At 42.0% G+C, this 16256-nt stretch overlaps 1 protein-coding gene across 4 annotated transcripts in view; it reads right to left on the reverse strand.

Annotated features, from left to right (window-relative positions):
• Positions 1-16256, reverse strand: part of LOC126545612 (lon protease homolog 2, peroxisomal-like) — a 101039-nt gene that overhangs the window by 79667 nt on the left and 5116 nt on the right. For all 4 annotated transcript variants that reach the window (XR_008608688.2, XM_055061888.2, XM_050193532.3 and 1 more), the window contains exons 2-3: positions 13849-13942; positions 2974-3169 (exon numbers count right to left, since the gene is read on the reverse strand). Coding sequence is in view for 3 of the 4 variants with exons in the window: in XM_055061888.2 (XP_054917863.1) it covers positions 2974-3169; positions 13849-13942 (290 nt within the window). In the remaining variant the exon portion in view is untranslated. The remainder of the gene's footprint in view (positions 1-2973; positions 3170-13848; positions 13943-16256) is intronic.

Genomic DNA, 16256 nt, shown 5'->3' on the forward strand with positions numbered 1-16256 from the left:
ACAACTACAAAATACCATCTAATCTTCCTCTAAATTTATTGAACAGATTTCTTCCTGACATCCACTGCCACAAATTACATGTTACCAAAAATTATCTGATTATCTCTCCTGCAACATGTTTGTACTTAGTTTTCTCTGAAGCACACAGCAGAGCAAAGAAGTAGCATTCCATAAAAATGACATCATATGACTGGCAGTAACTTATCACTGTGTAATGCAATCTGTCTTTCGTTGGTTGAATATTCCTGCTTGTGTTCTTCCGCTTTTGACACATACACTTTCTTTTAATATGTATTTTTAAGCTTGCAGGCTTGAATGATGCAGGTTAACACGTACATTGAAAATTGTAACATTCATTGTACCACTTCCAGAGAAAAAACATTTCAACAGTCTGCTATAAAAGCTACTACTGAAAAACAAAATATTTGGGGGTCCTAATGACAAACACTGCAACCACATCAAAAACGAATTTTTTCCACAAGCTCTATGAGCTTTTTCAAAGAGATTTTCAATCATTCTAGGTCAGCATATCCTTGTTTAGGAACCAAAAAGTAAGCAGGATACTTTCAGTAGTGAAATCTTTCATAATGCAGGTTAGTGTTAATTTTGAAGCATTAACACCATGATGGAACCCCTATTTGCAGAAAGCTGTTTAACTCTTAGTGACACTTTGCACATAGTTTAAGGAAAATTTCAGACTTAGCTACCAATAGACCTGACGTGACTACTGCCCACCTTAACCACTTACCACAGACTTGCTTGCTAATGCCCATCAGTTTTGCTCCTCATACATTTACAGACTCAAATCTACTTTGCAGAGCAATGATTCAGTCATTGACATGAAATTTTGCCATTGTTTTTACAGCATAAAGACACTTACGATGGCCACATAATGTCATGGCAGAAAAGAAAACACTAAAATAAATGCAAGCATGGTGCCAAGCAGGCAGCTAAGAAAAGTCATGCATGCTGCTCTGATGGCACTTCCTCCCTCTTCCCTATAATAGGTTGCGAGAGCATCGCATTACATGGAAAAGGTGCCGTCAGTGTAGCATAAAAGATTCTAATCATCCACTGTCATGAGTTGCTGTCATATGACCCATGCCTGACATTTGTGGAAACTGCAAGGAACTGGAAGTAATAAAGTTATTGCATATTAAGCCTGAGGTATATGGCACGAACTGTTAAGCCAAAGTTCGCGTGTCAGACGAAGAAGCAGCAGAATGATGCAGAATGTTTGCCTATTCGTGCTACAGGGAGCACGAAAGAGGCAGACATCAGCGCACACTCGCCACATTGCTGTCAGTGTGACAAGAAAGCGTAAAAGCATTTCAATATATATGCAGTGGACACAATAGCAGTTTTTTTGCTTTACTTATTGTTTATTGTTTCATACTATCCAAATAACTTTCCCATGACTAATACATTCCATACTGTTCCTATAGTTTTCATTGTGATTGTTTGCCCCAAGCCGGCAAAAAGAAAGCACTGCCATCCGTATAACCTGGCCAGTATTGCCGTTACCACACATTATTTTAAATGAAAGTGATAAGGCTATTATAAAGGTGTGACTGATCAAAAGAAGAAAGAAAATCAGGCAGGGTTCCAACCAAGGCATTAAACATGGAAGGTGGAGACTGTACCACATCAATAAAAACAAGGGCAAGGTGGTAGATTCATAGAATGGAACTTGTCTCATTGTCGGACACGCATTCAATTATCTCTGTAATAATGTGCCTGATTTCGGCTTGTTAAAGATATCTTTCCATTCAGATTTTAGGCAAATTATGTGCAGAAGTCACCTCTATAACCATAACCGGAACCTGCGGCTGCTACTAAAAGGGCTTTTTTTGCAAAACTTTGGAGAATCGCCATGTTGACAATGAAAGTCGAATAGAAGTATGGCATCATAAGTAGTGTGAATGCCTTCTTCAAGAGAACTGCATGGTTTGTGATTGCCTGTTGACTGAGCCGTGCTCAAGCCACACACATAACATGACCGCCTCTCTTTTTAACACTTGCGAGAAAGCAGGATGTTTGATATCACTTGGCTTGAAACTCTAGCTCCTGCACCATGCCAAGGTGTAGCTGCTACGTTCTTTTCTTCTTTTATATATATATATATATATATAAATTTTGACCCTACATTCAAATAAACTTACACTGATCCAAGATGAGGCTGCACTTTCCTGAAAGTGCGATAATGGGCAGCATACGACATGCATAATTAAGTGGCAATTAATATTTTTTGTTCCTGGCATTGTGCAACTTGCCTGTCGTTACTACCAGACAAACTGTTATCAGTCTGGTTGTGAAGGCAGGCAAGGAGCAATTTTACGTGCAGACTGGCTTTTGCTGTGGTGCCCGCCCGATGGTGCCAGAGCAACACAAGTCAGTTAGCTACTGCTGGAGATAACGAACAATGGTGAATGGGAACGACAGTCATTTTAGTTGATCCTCCTTTGGTGCAATTGTGACCTTTGCAGAAGCTGTGGCCAAATTGTGATGTTGTGGCCAGATCATTCAAGTGCTGTGGTATATCTACCACCCCCGATGGGTCTGAAGACAGTGAACTCCACTTGCAACTGGCATCGGTAGTTCTCCCTCGCGCTTACCTGCTGACCACATATCTGACCAAGTGCGTCACAAGGTCATCAACACTTTGTTCGACAACGATAGTGACTGTTCTTTTGAAGGTTTTGAGGAAGATTGGACACAGGCCTATAAACAAACCTTCACAACCTTTGGCTACAATGTTTCTTTTTTTTCCCAACTTTTCCTGATTGCACACAGAAAGTTAGTGTGCTTCCTCTTTTCACCCGATCTTTTGTACATTTTAGGTGGCCTATCTCTTGGGATATTACGGTAATGACTTCTTTTTCTCTTATATAAGTAAAAGAGAGAAAGACTGACAGAAAAAAAAAGTAACCAACAAAAAGGTACCAACAATTTAGTAATCCTTTTTTCACTTACAGCCAGTCTCCCCAGGCAACTTGTCAAGTTGAGAAACATTTCCCACAAGGTATGGCGACTCCTGGACAAGGCCATCAATACGAAAGCGGCATAGGCCCGTCACTAGAAGAGTGTATGAAGGCCTTGGCCAGTTAGTGCCCGTCACCTGGACCACGATACCCGCTGTCCCCAAGTTGTGCATAGACCATGTCTCTTCCTGCGTGGAGATGACATCACTCAATACCTTACACAGCTCAACACACATCAGTAGCAGAACTGGTTCAAATTATGGGGCTTTACATGCCAAAACCACTTTCTGATTATGAGGCACGCCGTAGTGGGGGACTCCGGAAATTTCGACCACCTGGGGTTCTTTAACGTGCACCTAAATCTAAGTACACGGGGCAGAACTGGTTCAAGGCAATGCAATGCTCGGTATTAGCTCCTAAAGACTCACTGGAATGGCTTTCAATGAAGGAACAAAAACATGCAGAAGCAAAAGAATACCACTTAATGAAACCCTTACTAATCCATTTCTGTGCTTTTAACTATACCTTGACTAAAAATCTGATAGCACGGTGTGTCATAAGGCTCATTTAAATGTAGCATTATAACTGTAATTCAGCATGGTTATTGCACAAAAAATCTACAGTCAAGACCACATTAACTAACAAGGAATCTGAGTGGTATAGTTGAAACTCAATTTAACGAAGTGATGACCACACTCGAATTATTTCGTTAAATCAGGAAGTTCGGAAAATCGAGTGAGAGATTCTTCTGTCCTTTGAAATCTGAAATTGTAACGTAGCGACACCCAAAAGGTACCACGGCATTGTATTTGCCACTAACCCACGCCTGCACGTGTAAAAAAGTCCGCAAGGGCAGCCAAACTACCGCAGCCCCTAGCGCCATCTGGTACGTACGCCATCTCGTACGTTCCGTGCATGGCCGCGGCATGCAGCCTCGTCAAACTAAAGCTAGGGCCGTGGCTAAGGTGTGTAGATGCTTTAACGCGATAGCGTTGGAGCGCACGCTCGAATAAAAACCTGTCTGTGCCAAAATAAAAAAGAAATCACAGATTTTTTTACTCATCTATTTCTGGAAAAGCTTCGTTAAATCGGGTTGAATGCAAGCTAGTTTCATTAATTCGGGTTGATGACAACATTGAACCGTATAGGTACTTGCCGGGGAATGGAAATTTCTTTGTTAGATCAGGAACTTCGTAAAATCGGGTTTCGTTAGAGCTGTAACTATATTCTTTGAAATTAGTGAGTCATTCAACACACTACACCAATTTCTTCCAAGAAAACCCTAATGCTGTCACTTTTAAGACCAACACATGAGTCTCTTCTGCAGTCATCCAAACTTTTTAAAGGGGCCCGAGCTACCCCTTCAGCTTTGTGATTCTACAACGGAGCATGCAGTCTGTGGAGCTCACAAGCGGAATGTAAAATTAGCTCCCCCTTCTTTCAAACTAAGGACTTCTCACCCATTGTGGGTCTATTATCTCGCTGTCACTGGTCAATTGCTCCAATAATGTGAGCATAACATCTGCAGTGAATGCATAGGATGCATTAATTAAATGTGCTTCTTTGTACTATCAGCATCAGCAGCAGCCTACTTTATGTCCAATGCAGGACAAGGCCTCTCCCTGTGATCTCTAATTACCCCTGTCCTGCGTCAACCAATTCCAATTAGTGCCCGCAAATTTCCTAATTTCATAGCTCCACCTAGTCTTCTGCCGTCCTCGACTGTGCCTCCCTACTCTTGGCACCCATTCTGTAACCCTAATGGTCCACCAGTTATCTAACCTACGCATTACATGACCTGCGCAGCTCCATTTTTTTTTCTTAATGTCAATTATAATATCAACTATACCCGTTTGCTCTCTGATCCAAACCGCTGTCTTTCTGTCTCTTAAATTAATGCCTAGCATTCTTCGTTCCACTGCTCTTTGCGCAGTCCTAAACTTGTTCTCCAGCTTCTTTATCAGTCTCCAAGTTTCTGCCCCATATGTCACCACCGGTAAAATGCACTGATTGTACCCCTTCCTTTCCAATGATAACGGTAAGCTTTCAGTCAGGAGCTGACAATGTCTGCTGTATGAACTCCAACTCTTTTTTATTCTTCTGTGAATTTCCGTCTCATGAGTAAATGACCTAGGTAACACACTTCTTCACAGGCTCTAGAGGCTGACTGGCGATCCTGAACTCTTGTTCCCTTGCCCGGTTATTCATCATAACTTTGTCTTCTGCATGTTAATCTTCAACCCTACTCTTACACTCTCTCTGTTAAGGTCCTCAATCATCTGTTGTAACTCGTCTGCAGTGTTGCTGAATAGAACAATGTCATCGGCAAACCGAAGGTTGCAGAGATATTCACCGTCGATCCTTACTACTAAGCCTTCCCAGTTTAATAGCTTCAATATTTCTTTCACACACGCGGTGAATAGCATTGGAGAGATTGTCTCTCCTTGTCTGATCCCTTTCTTTATTGGTATCTTCCTATTTTTCTTGTGGAGAATTAAGGTAGCTGTGGAATCTCTGTAGATATTTTCCAAGATATTTATGTAAGCGGTCTGTCTCCTTGATTATGTAATACCTCTATGACTGTTGGTATCTCTACTGAATCAAATGCCTTTTCGTAATTTGAGAAAGCCATATAGAGATGCTGATTGTACTCTGTGGATTTCTCGATTACCTTATTGATGACATGGATGTCATCCATTGCAGAGTATCCCTTCCTGGTAACCTGCCTGTTCCCTTGGTTGACTGAAGTCCAGTGTTGCCCTTATTCTATTGGAGATTACCTTGGTGAATATTTTATATAATACTGGGAGTAAGCTAATGGGCCTATCATTTTTCAATTTCTTAACGTCTCCCTTTGTGTGGATTCTTGGAAGAACGCTAACATAATCCTAATCCATAAGAAAGGGGACGCCAAAGACTTGAAAAATTATAGACCGATCAACTTACTGTCAGTTGCCTACAAACTATTTACTAAGGTAATCGCAAATAGAATCAGGAACACCTTAGACTTCTGTCAACCAAAGGACCAGGCAGGATTCCGTAAAGGCTACTCAACAATAGACCATATTCACACTATCAATCAGGTGATAGAGAAATGTGCGGAATATAACCAACCCTTATATATAGCTTTCATTGATTACGAGAAAGCGTTTGATTCTGTCGAAACCTCAGCAGTCATGGAGGCATTACGGAATCAGGGTGTAGACGAGCCGTATGTAAAAATACTGAAAGATATCTAAAGCGGCTCCACAGCCACCGTAGTCCTCCATAAAGAAAGCAACAAAATCCCAATAAAGAAAGGCGTCAGGCAGGGAGATGCGATCTCTCCAATGCTATTCACAGCGTGTTTACAGGAGGTATTCAGTGAACTGGATTGGGAAGAATTGGGGATAAAAGTTAATGGAGAATACCTTAGTAACTTGCGATTCGCTGATGATATTGCCTTGCTTAGTAACTCAGGGGACCAATTGCAATGCATGCTCACTGACCTGGAGAGGCAAAGCAGAAGAGTGGGTCTAAAAATTAATCTGCAGAAAACTAAAGTAATGTTTAACAGTCTCGGAAGAGAACAGCAATTTACAATAAATAGCGAGGCACTGGAAGCGGTAAGGGAAGACATCTACTTAGGGCAGGTAGTGACGGCAGATCCGGATCATGAGACAGAAATAATCAGAAGACTAAGAATGGGCTGGGGTGCGTTTGGCAGGCATTCTCAGATCATGAACAGCAGGTTGCCATTATCCCTCAAGAGAAAAGTTTATAACAGCTGTGTCTTACCAGTACTCACGTACGGGGCAGAAAGCTGGAGGCTTACGAAAAGGGTTCTACTTAAATTGAGGACGACGCAACGAGCTATGGAACGAAGAATGATGGGTGTAACGTTAAGGGATAAGAAAAGAGCAGATTGGGTGAGGGAACAAATGCGAGTTAATGACATCTTAGTTGAAATCAAGAAAAAGAAATGGGCATGGGCAGGACATGTAATGAGGAGGGAAGATAACCGATGGTCATTAAGGGTTACGGACTGGATTCCAAGGGAAGGGAAGCGTAGCAGGGGGCGGCAGAAAGTTAGGTGGGCGGATGAGATTAAGAAGTTTGCAGGGACGACATGGCCACAATTAGTACATGACCGGGGTTGTTGGAGAAGTATGGGAGAGGCCTTTGCCCTGCAGTGGGCGTAACCAGGCTGATGATGATTTTGTGGATTAGTATAATGTTTGCATTCTTCCAGTTTTCTGGGACCCTTGCAGTCGATAGACACTTCGTATAAAGAGCCGCCAGTTTTCCAAGCATTATGTCTCCTCCCTCTGATTAAATCGACTGTTATTCCATCTTCTCCCGCTGCTCTTCCTCGTTTCATGTCTTGCAAGGCCCTTCTGACCTCATCACTAGTTATAGGAGGAGTTTCTGTATCCTATGCATTACTGTTTCGAGCGGAGTTTCCCTCAGTGCTCTGTGTACTGTGCAGGTCAGTATAGAATTACCGTATTTTCGCGATTCTAAGCACCCCCCGATTCTAAGCACCCCCCCTCTATTTTCGCGAAAAAGTTTGGAAAAAAGTTTGCATGCGAATCTAAGCACCCCCCTATTTGTTAGGAAGAGCACGTAGCCAAGGCCGCCAAACAAGCTTGCTCACTCTGGAATCATTGCTCGATGGACCTGCAGGCACGCGGTCGATGCTTCCGTTGGACGCGTTTCGCGGCCATCTGACCCCGGAGTTAAAGACAAAGCTTCAGAACATCAATAGCGACTTGGTTGTGATTCCGGGTGGCATGACGCTAGTGCTGCAACCCCTAGACGTTTCAGTCAACAAGCCCTTCAAAGCCAATCTCCGACAGGAGTACGAAGAGTGGATGCGAAACCCTGACCGGAAGAAGACACCAACGGGAAAGCTATAGAAAGCGTCCCCATCAATCATCGCAAAGTGGATTTCGGACGCGTGGAAGAGGGTCCAAGTGGACGTTGTGGTCAAATGATTTAAGAAGTGCTCGATCACAAACAACTTCGACGGAACGGAAGACGACCTGCTGTGGGATACCGAGAGCAGCGGTTCAAGCTGTGCGACGAACTCGAGTGGCAGTGATAGTGACTGAGAATCCTACACAAGCGGTTGGTTCACTGTCTGCACTGATTTTTCTTTTGAATGTTTGCAAAATAAAATGTTATTTCTCGCACCCGTCTCGTCGTGATGTCGCAGCGAAAAGAGAAAGGGGGGGGGGGGTCATTCTAGATTTTTCGAATCTAAGCACCCCCCCTCACTTTGGGCATCGCGATCGTGAAAAAAGGGGGTGCTTAGAATCGAGTAAATACGGTATTTCGCTTCTTTTGCTATACCTTCGAGATTGCTGATGATATTACCCTGCTTATCTTTCAGTGCTTACATCTTGGTTTGTCCTATGCCAAGTTTCCTTCTCACTGATTTCTGGCTGCGTCCATTTCTTACGGCTTCTTCAGTCTTTCTCACGTTATAATTTCGAATGTCACTTATTTTCACCTTGTTGAACAGTTTTGAACATTCCTTGAATTCTATCTTATCTCTTGAGTTGGACACTTTCATTCTTTGTCGTTTTTTTATTAGGTCCTTTGTTACTTGGGAGAGCTTGCCTACTGGTTGCCTTGGTGCCTTGCCTCCCACTTCAGTTTCTGCCTCTGAAGCCCGCCTAGTTATGGTTTCATTCATTAGCTGAAGAGGCAAGAGAAAATTGGGAGGGGGGTCGCCCCCCCCCTATGCCCCTTGCCCCCTGTAGAGCTGCCTCTGCAGCCCTGCCAAAAGAAGCTTGCTCTAACTGCTTCCAAAACCTCCAAAAGCATTGAAAGCTGCGTTAACTGCATGGGGGACTACTTCAAAGGGGAGCTTCAAAAATGATTTATATGCCTTTTTTTTTTTAACATAAATTCAGCCTTGGAACATTACAGACAAAGTTGCATAAAGCCCAACAGTGTCTATCAAAAGGGCCCGTTACAAAAGGTGTCAAATGTGCCTAGTACTAAAGGGCATCTCCTCACCAGGCCTTCGCAACAAAAAGCTCTTCATAAGCTAAGTTATTAATAATAAAAAGCTGCCACTACCACAATATCATGGCCTTGCTCTTTACATCTTTTGAGCTGTGCTTGAAAGCTGTGTCATAGTGCTCACCAGTGGTGTAGCCAGAAATTTATTTCCACTACCACTATGGTGGAGGGGGTTAATTTTTTTTTAAAAAGTAAAGAAAGAAAAAGCCATTTCATTTACAACTTGATGCATCTATGTAACGTGTTTTGATGAACTAGTTGGTACGCATCTAGAAAACTGAACAGCGCTAAAAACGTGACCAAACAAAAACAAGACAGCACACTGTTTTGTGTCTTCTTGTTTAGTTCCATATTTATCGTGGTTTGTTTTGTAAGCAATTAGAGCAGGAGCGTTTACAAATTCACGGTGAACAATGTAGCCCATCATGGTGCACCATTTGCAGATATATTCTGTACATGCGTGAGACGTTATTTTCCAACCACCATATTCTCGTCCATATTTATTGTTACCATTGACCAGCTTTGCCATTACTACTCCAAACCCCTCGACACTTCTCGGTATCAGTGGTAGCAAATGCTCTTGTATAGCAACATTTCCCCTTGGCAGCTAGGCGTGGGGTCGGGAACCATAAAGGCAAGGAGTTCTCCAAAAAATCAGCCTTACTGCTGGTGCTTCTGCACTCAGAGGGAGGATTGTACTCTGTAGAGGAGAGTTCTTGGTTTGCAAACACCATACAGCTGGGAAAGACAACAAACTTTTATTTTTTAAATGGTCTATAAAAAACCACCGTCTACCTGTCTTTTTTGTGAATGCAAAATGATTGGCATTTCTTTCAATCACTGCTTTATGCTGAAGAACAATTAAGGAGGGGGAAAAAGAACTGGAAAGCAAAGCAAAGATTAAAAAGAGGCCTGTTGAAACTTGCAGCCCAGGTAACAGCAGACATAAGGCTTGTTTTCCAACCCAATCTTCTAGTGAATGGTTTGGCCACAGCTACGTAAGAAACAGGAGATGGCATGCACTATTTTGCAAGTCGCCTAGTACTTCATCGCGCTTCCTGCTTTGTGCCCATGATATGTTTCAGATTTAAAATAAACCAACAAAGCTTTGTGCCAGAACTTCTATGGTATTATATGCAAATTTTAGTCACTTTCCGTAACTTGTTGCGACTTGTTAGACAAGATGTTTGGAGGGAACTTGAGATTTGTGATCCTCATTACACTATGCATATTCTCATTTAATCACACTTGGGAATTGATGACGCAGATAGTCCAAAGCAGGGCTACTTTCTAAGCTAGAAGCCTTTGTCAAAATTATGGCATCGGGTACCTTCGACATGCTCTCCTCTATAGTTCACAGTAAAATAAGAGCTAACAGCTCTGAGTGATTTGAAAGTGTTCCGTCTCCTGAATCCTGGCTGTTCTGAAGACTGCAGAGGTGTTTTGTTAGGATAGGCTCTCCACAGCACGCAGCACGCGTCACAAACAGGTTGGTGAACGGCACAGGCCACGGCTGTCTGATGTCGAAGGATCAGGCAGTGATTAGATGTTCACAAGTCTCTAATTTTTCGCCACCTTCATTCTGGCGGCTTTATGCGCGTCCACCCCCTTTCTCAGATTCTCCCCTCCCCTCCCCTACTGAAAACTATTTTCCGTGAATCACTGTCACACTCAACATTCGCCTGCTCACCTCAAACATTCGTATATTACTGTTTACTTTTTCAAGGCGGTGCCGCTGCGTCAACATTTCAGCCATTCACCTACATTACTTCCCACCTGTTGCGGCTCTTCCTTAGCTTCCCTAACCTTGTATCCCCATCCTTGATATATGTTGCTGTGCACAAATCAGTGTTCTGTCTGTCATTCTCTCTTGTGCCGTTTTATGCACTGTCTTCATTTTTAACGTGTACCAATAGCCCAACAGCAAGCGCTCCTCAAGTTTAATTACATAATGAAAGTCGAAGACTAAGGAAAGAAAAAGAAGGGGGGGTTGCTTATTATGCATTTCTTAGACATGCAAGTCGCAATAATTTGAAATGCTTTTGAAGCTTCTGCATGGTGCAGTCAACGATCCGGTCAAGTACCAGAAATGAGAAGCTCTTTGATGACACGACAGCCTGGTGGGGAGCAACAATGCCCCCAAGTTATAAGTACTCTTTCTCTCTCTCACTCCCTCTCTGTCTGTCTGTCTGTCTGCCTCTCTCTCCGTGTGCATGCATGCGTGTGCTAATGCCCCCCTCAACAGTTATGGTTAACATGAACTGGAATGAGGGAGATGTGCACCTTGGGTGAGGCTGCAATGTTCTGCTTCTACAGGGGCTAAGCAACACCTTTTCCTCTACTTTTTTTCTCCGACAGTGGCACACTCCTTATGCCCATTAGCAAAATGAGAATTCTATAATGAGATAAACAAAAACATTTTTGGGAGGTGGGGGCGACACAACGCCCATGAACAAAGCTGAGGCCCCTAAAAATGGCCCGTTGGCTTGCACCTCTCGAAATGGGCTTTGTCTGTTCGGCCTATTCATGTCCACTAGCTAGTTTGTACCCTGCATGTGAAGCGAAATGTCTAATTTATAATATTTGCTATTATAAATATTACAATTATTGGAAATAAGCCCTCTCTACTTTTTTTTGCTCCCCACTAAGCGCTTCCTCCCATTGCGTTTTCCTTGCCTGCCCTTTTCCAAGAAAAAAAATTTTTCGCCGTTTTTATTTTATATTTACGCTAGCTTCTGCAAGTTACATTAAATACTTAACATTAAAGCTTGATAAGCAACTACTTGGTGCCTCAAGTTCCAGAAATGAATAAAATTGGCAAAATATAACTTGTACTTTATAATTAGGGGAAAACATCTGGCAACTCAATATTTAAAGGGACACTAAAGCAAAACAATAAATCAGTTTAGACTAATGAAGCATTGTTTGAGAACCCTGCAGGCAGTAATTAAAAAAAATAGTTTGATTATTAGATGAGAAAATGAAGGTCCAAGAATCAGTATTTGAATTTCGCACCGAAACCCCAGTGCCGGTACATCAGCGTGACGCCAGGGATTCCAAAGTATGTTTTCGCATTTGGGCTGCGTTAGCTGAATAAAGGTTCCCGAAACTTGCCATGTTTAATATCTGGTTCCTTTAGAACAGAATGTAAAATTAAAAATTAAATTGTGGGGTTTTACGTGCCAAAACCACTTTCTGATTATGAGGCACGCCGTAGTGGGGGACTCCGGAAATTTCGACCACCAGGGGTTCTTTAACGTGCACCTAAATCTCAGTACACGGGTGTTATCGCATTTCGCCCCCATCGAAATGCGGCCGCCGTGGCCGGGATTCGATCCCGCGACCTCGTGCTCAGCAGCCTAACACCATAGCCACTGAGCAACCACGGCGGGTAGAACAGAATGTAGTCAATCTACACCGCTATATATAATTAGTAGGCCCTACAAGATGCCACCAAAATCCAAGACATCACAGCCCCCAGGTGCAGGAACTTAAGTAGGCGTCGGCACCCGTATTTCGTTCTTGCGCTTTTTCTGGCTTACCAAACGTCTTATTGTTTTAAGAGTGGTGTTTTTGGTGTTATAGAACGCTAATTTACTTATGCAGAAGAAATCATTTTTCACTTTAGTGTCCCTTTAACAGAGCAACAGAGTACAACAGAGCAAAAATTACAATGCAGGCATTTAGAAAAAAAAAAAAAAAGCAACGCAATTGATAGTGTCTAACATTTGCTGATAATGCCCACAATGCAACTCAAGCACATAGGCCTCTCCAGGATACAAAACGTTTTTAACACAAAACATAATGTGCCTGAATTAGCATACCTATCATCCTAGCGATCTTCCCACCAGGAAACCTCGCACTTTAATTCAAAGTTGTTGAAAATTCCAGTAAAACAACATCCAAGCACTCTAAGCAAAAGAACTCTCACCACTGGAAATGTTTCCCTATGATTAACACATTTTTCACTTGCGTTTTCGATTAAAGAAGTCCTTTAAGTCTCCAAGGACAACATCTCAGAAGACAATAGAATGGACTACCCCTAGTTACCTAAGTGACAAAGAAAGAGAGAGCAATGAGACTTCTACGTCAGAAACCAGGCTCTCGTTGATGATACACAATTATGTTTCCTTGAAGAACACAAAGCCACATGTGACCCACCCTTTCACAGCATGAGCAAAAAGGCAACAAGGAAGACGTGGAATAAAATTGTGCGGTGCAGTTGCTGAGCAAAGGTTTTGGAAAAACTGCATACAGTAAACACAGCCTAAATCTAGGGCTGCAGATGTGGGTGGTCCTTAGTTGTCCTTAAATCAAGTCTTGAAATATAGAAAATGCTATAGTGCAAGACAATCTCTAGTTTTCAAATTCTTTTTTTACATTCCGACTTTGCAATGGGAATGCCTGAATAACCCACACCGACTTAAATTGAACAACTAAAACAAACAAGATAAAAAAAAAAGTTAAGGTACTTTGGCCACAAGACAACAAATTTATTCTGCTGCAGGAAGCCCACTAAGTAACTAACACAAAGAAAAGCTATTGGGCTTGAAACACTCAATAAGAAAACCATGTCACGATACACTGTGGTACAAGCATTAAAGAAAAAAAGAACAGATCAAAAATAAATATCCACAGTAAAATAATTCTTATATTTACACATGCTTACTATGGTAGCACTAAATGAAAAGTAAAAGCATTGAATAAAAACGCTAATACAAAGCACCAAAAGAGGCTTCAGCTATGAAGTCAGTGACATCATTAAGGGTTTCGACAACCAAAGCCAACTGTGTTTTATTGTACTATAATTTTGATGATAGCAATCAGTGCAGGTGGCTTGATACAATAAATTTACCTCATGCGAATCATTCTCTTCTCGTGGAACAACTCCTATGATGGCACTGCTGAAAGTGCTGTGTCCCAGAAGATGATGCTTCACCATGTTCATGCTGAAAAACAAGCATGGCAATAGACTTCCCAAGGCTGAGAGCACTAAGGTACAGCCCCTTACATCAGTTAGCAATGCATGCTGTCAAACAGCTACAGAGGAAAAATGTCACTGTACAGACTAACCACTTGCAGCACATAAAAATCACAGCCCACCTTGCAAGAAACTATAAATGCTTGGCTGTCCTTTACGTGAAATACTGGAGCTTGAATGTGAAATGCATAAAATTCACACAATGAACTTTTCTAAACTGAAACCAAATGATTTTATTTTCAGAAGTTAAATAAAGCAAAATTGGAAAGTGCATTGACACTTGCATAATTCAGTTCACTGACTCTTTTGTACATGCCAATGGTTGCAATTTCCAGATGGGTTCACCTGGTTTCCATGGAGACATTGCACACACTTTTGTGTGCTTAAACAGCCATTTGTAACTGAAGTTCGTCATCAGCCTCTCAATAGAACTGATAGGTGGGACAGCTCACAACAAACACTCGCTAACTAGAACGCTTATATTGCTAGAAATATTCAACACATTAATACCACCAAAGTAGCTACAAATATTAATTTGTAGGGAAAGTTCTAACAATTGACATTTGGCTCAAATTTATTTCGCTTCATGTTCACAAAAGAAAATTGTTTTTTCCCACACATTCACAGTTCACACCAACACTGAAGTAATTTATTGGAATTCCCTAAAAAATCATCAGATAAACACAAATTAAAATGTAGGAATTTCTAACAGTGCATTTCTCCCACGTGCCAAGTGCCAGACTTCACATGGTAGAATGAGTACAGGTTAACTCCTTGTAACATGTTCTAAGGATGTCTAGGATAAAATTGAAAGCCTATGCGAACTAGCCAGCTAAAGTGCTTTAATGCCCAATCGTCAGCTTATACAGTTGAGTTTTTACTAGTTCCCGATGGTTTAACTGGTCACAAATGGGAAAAGGACAAGACCTATCAAATACTTTCATCTGGGAAGCCACTACAAATTTCATGTCAGCTTCTAGCAAATCTGGTGTGAAAAAAATCTTTTAAAAATATATGCTCAGTTATCACAGATAACACATCTTGGTGGATGAGTATAAGCTCAATCATGCCTACTGACCACACGCCAGGACCGCAGCCAGTGGTGGCTTGCAGCTATCCACACTAAAACCTGGTCAGGCCGGCACCTTTGCCAGGCCAAATCGCCTTGAATGAAAAATTGCCTCCCTTCCCCTCCTGAACACTAGTACATGAACACACTTGTGTATCGAAACACATCTGTGATTACAGCAAAGGAGTGGACAACAAGGAGGGGGGTTGGATCCTCTGCACAACAAGCAGACATTAGACACACACTTCTGCATGGTGCAGTCAACGATCTGGTCAAGTACCAGAAATGCGAAGCTCTTTGATGACATGACACGACACGACACGCACGCAAGCGCGCGCGCACACACACACACACACACACACACAAGGTTTCTTGAAATTTCTACATGTTGGACTCGACGTAACAGATGAAGGGAACGGTCAACAAACTTTTTGGAAATAAGACGTATAACCATTTTCGGATGGTGGACCATGCCTGGTCCAACAGCTGAAAACATTACGTAACGTCTTACTTCCAAAGAATGGTCCACCAACCGAAAAGTTTAGCAAATACGTCTTATTTCTAAAAAGTTGTATCTTTCCTGCATACATATATAAGGTGTCCAAACTACCATGCGCCAAGATTTGAAGATATGCAAATGCCACGTGGCTGGGAAGAACCAAGTTAATGCTTGCCGTTGCTTGGAGTTACTCAGATTATTTCTTACATTCTGCCTAATTACATAGTTAGTTTTAAGCCCATGAATACATGCAAAGTGCCTCACGCGGCCAGTCATGCTGCAATTTTGCATGTATTCACAGGCTTCTTTCGTACTACCCTACATGTATTTGTTTTACCTACTATAAATAACCTTGGGAGTTTTGGCCTGTGCCACCACTCATGGACTTGGCGGCAGATGTAGAACATCCTTTCTGCCTTATGCGGCACGTGTACGTAAACAGTTTGGGTGAAGGCGACTGGTCAATAAACCCACACATGCTACCTGAAGGCATCAGAGCCACCGGATTCGAGAACTCCGCTATGTAATGAACAAGAAGAAAGACAACTGAGGGGCACGATTTTTATTAGCCACATCATAAGAAGCCAACAAACATTGGCACCAAGGAAAGCATAGGGGAAATTATCTGCAGCTCTTAAATGAATTAAAGAATTTATGAATAAATGGAATTGAAAGTGAATGTGCCATTGTTGGGTTCTTATACCATAATAAATA

The sequence above is a fragment of the Dermacentor andersoni genome, chromosome 1, assembly GCF_023375885.2.
Source record: "Dermacentor andersoni chromosome 1, qqDerAnde1_hic_scaffold, whole genome shotgun sequence".
Taxonomy (NCBI): Eukaryota; Metazoa; Arthropoda; class Arachnida; order Ixodida; family Ixodidae; genus Dermacentor; species Dermacentor andersoni.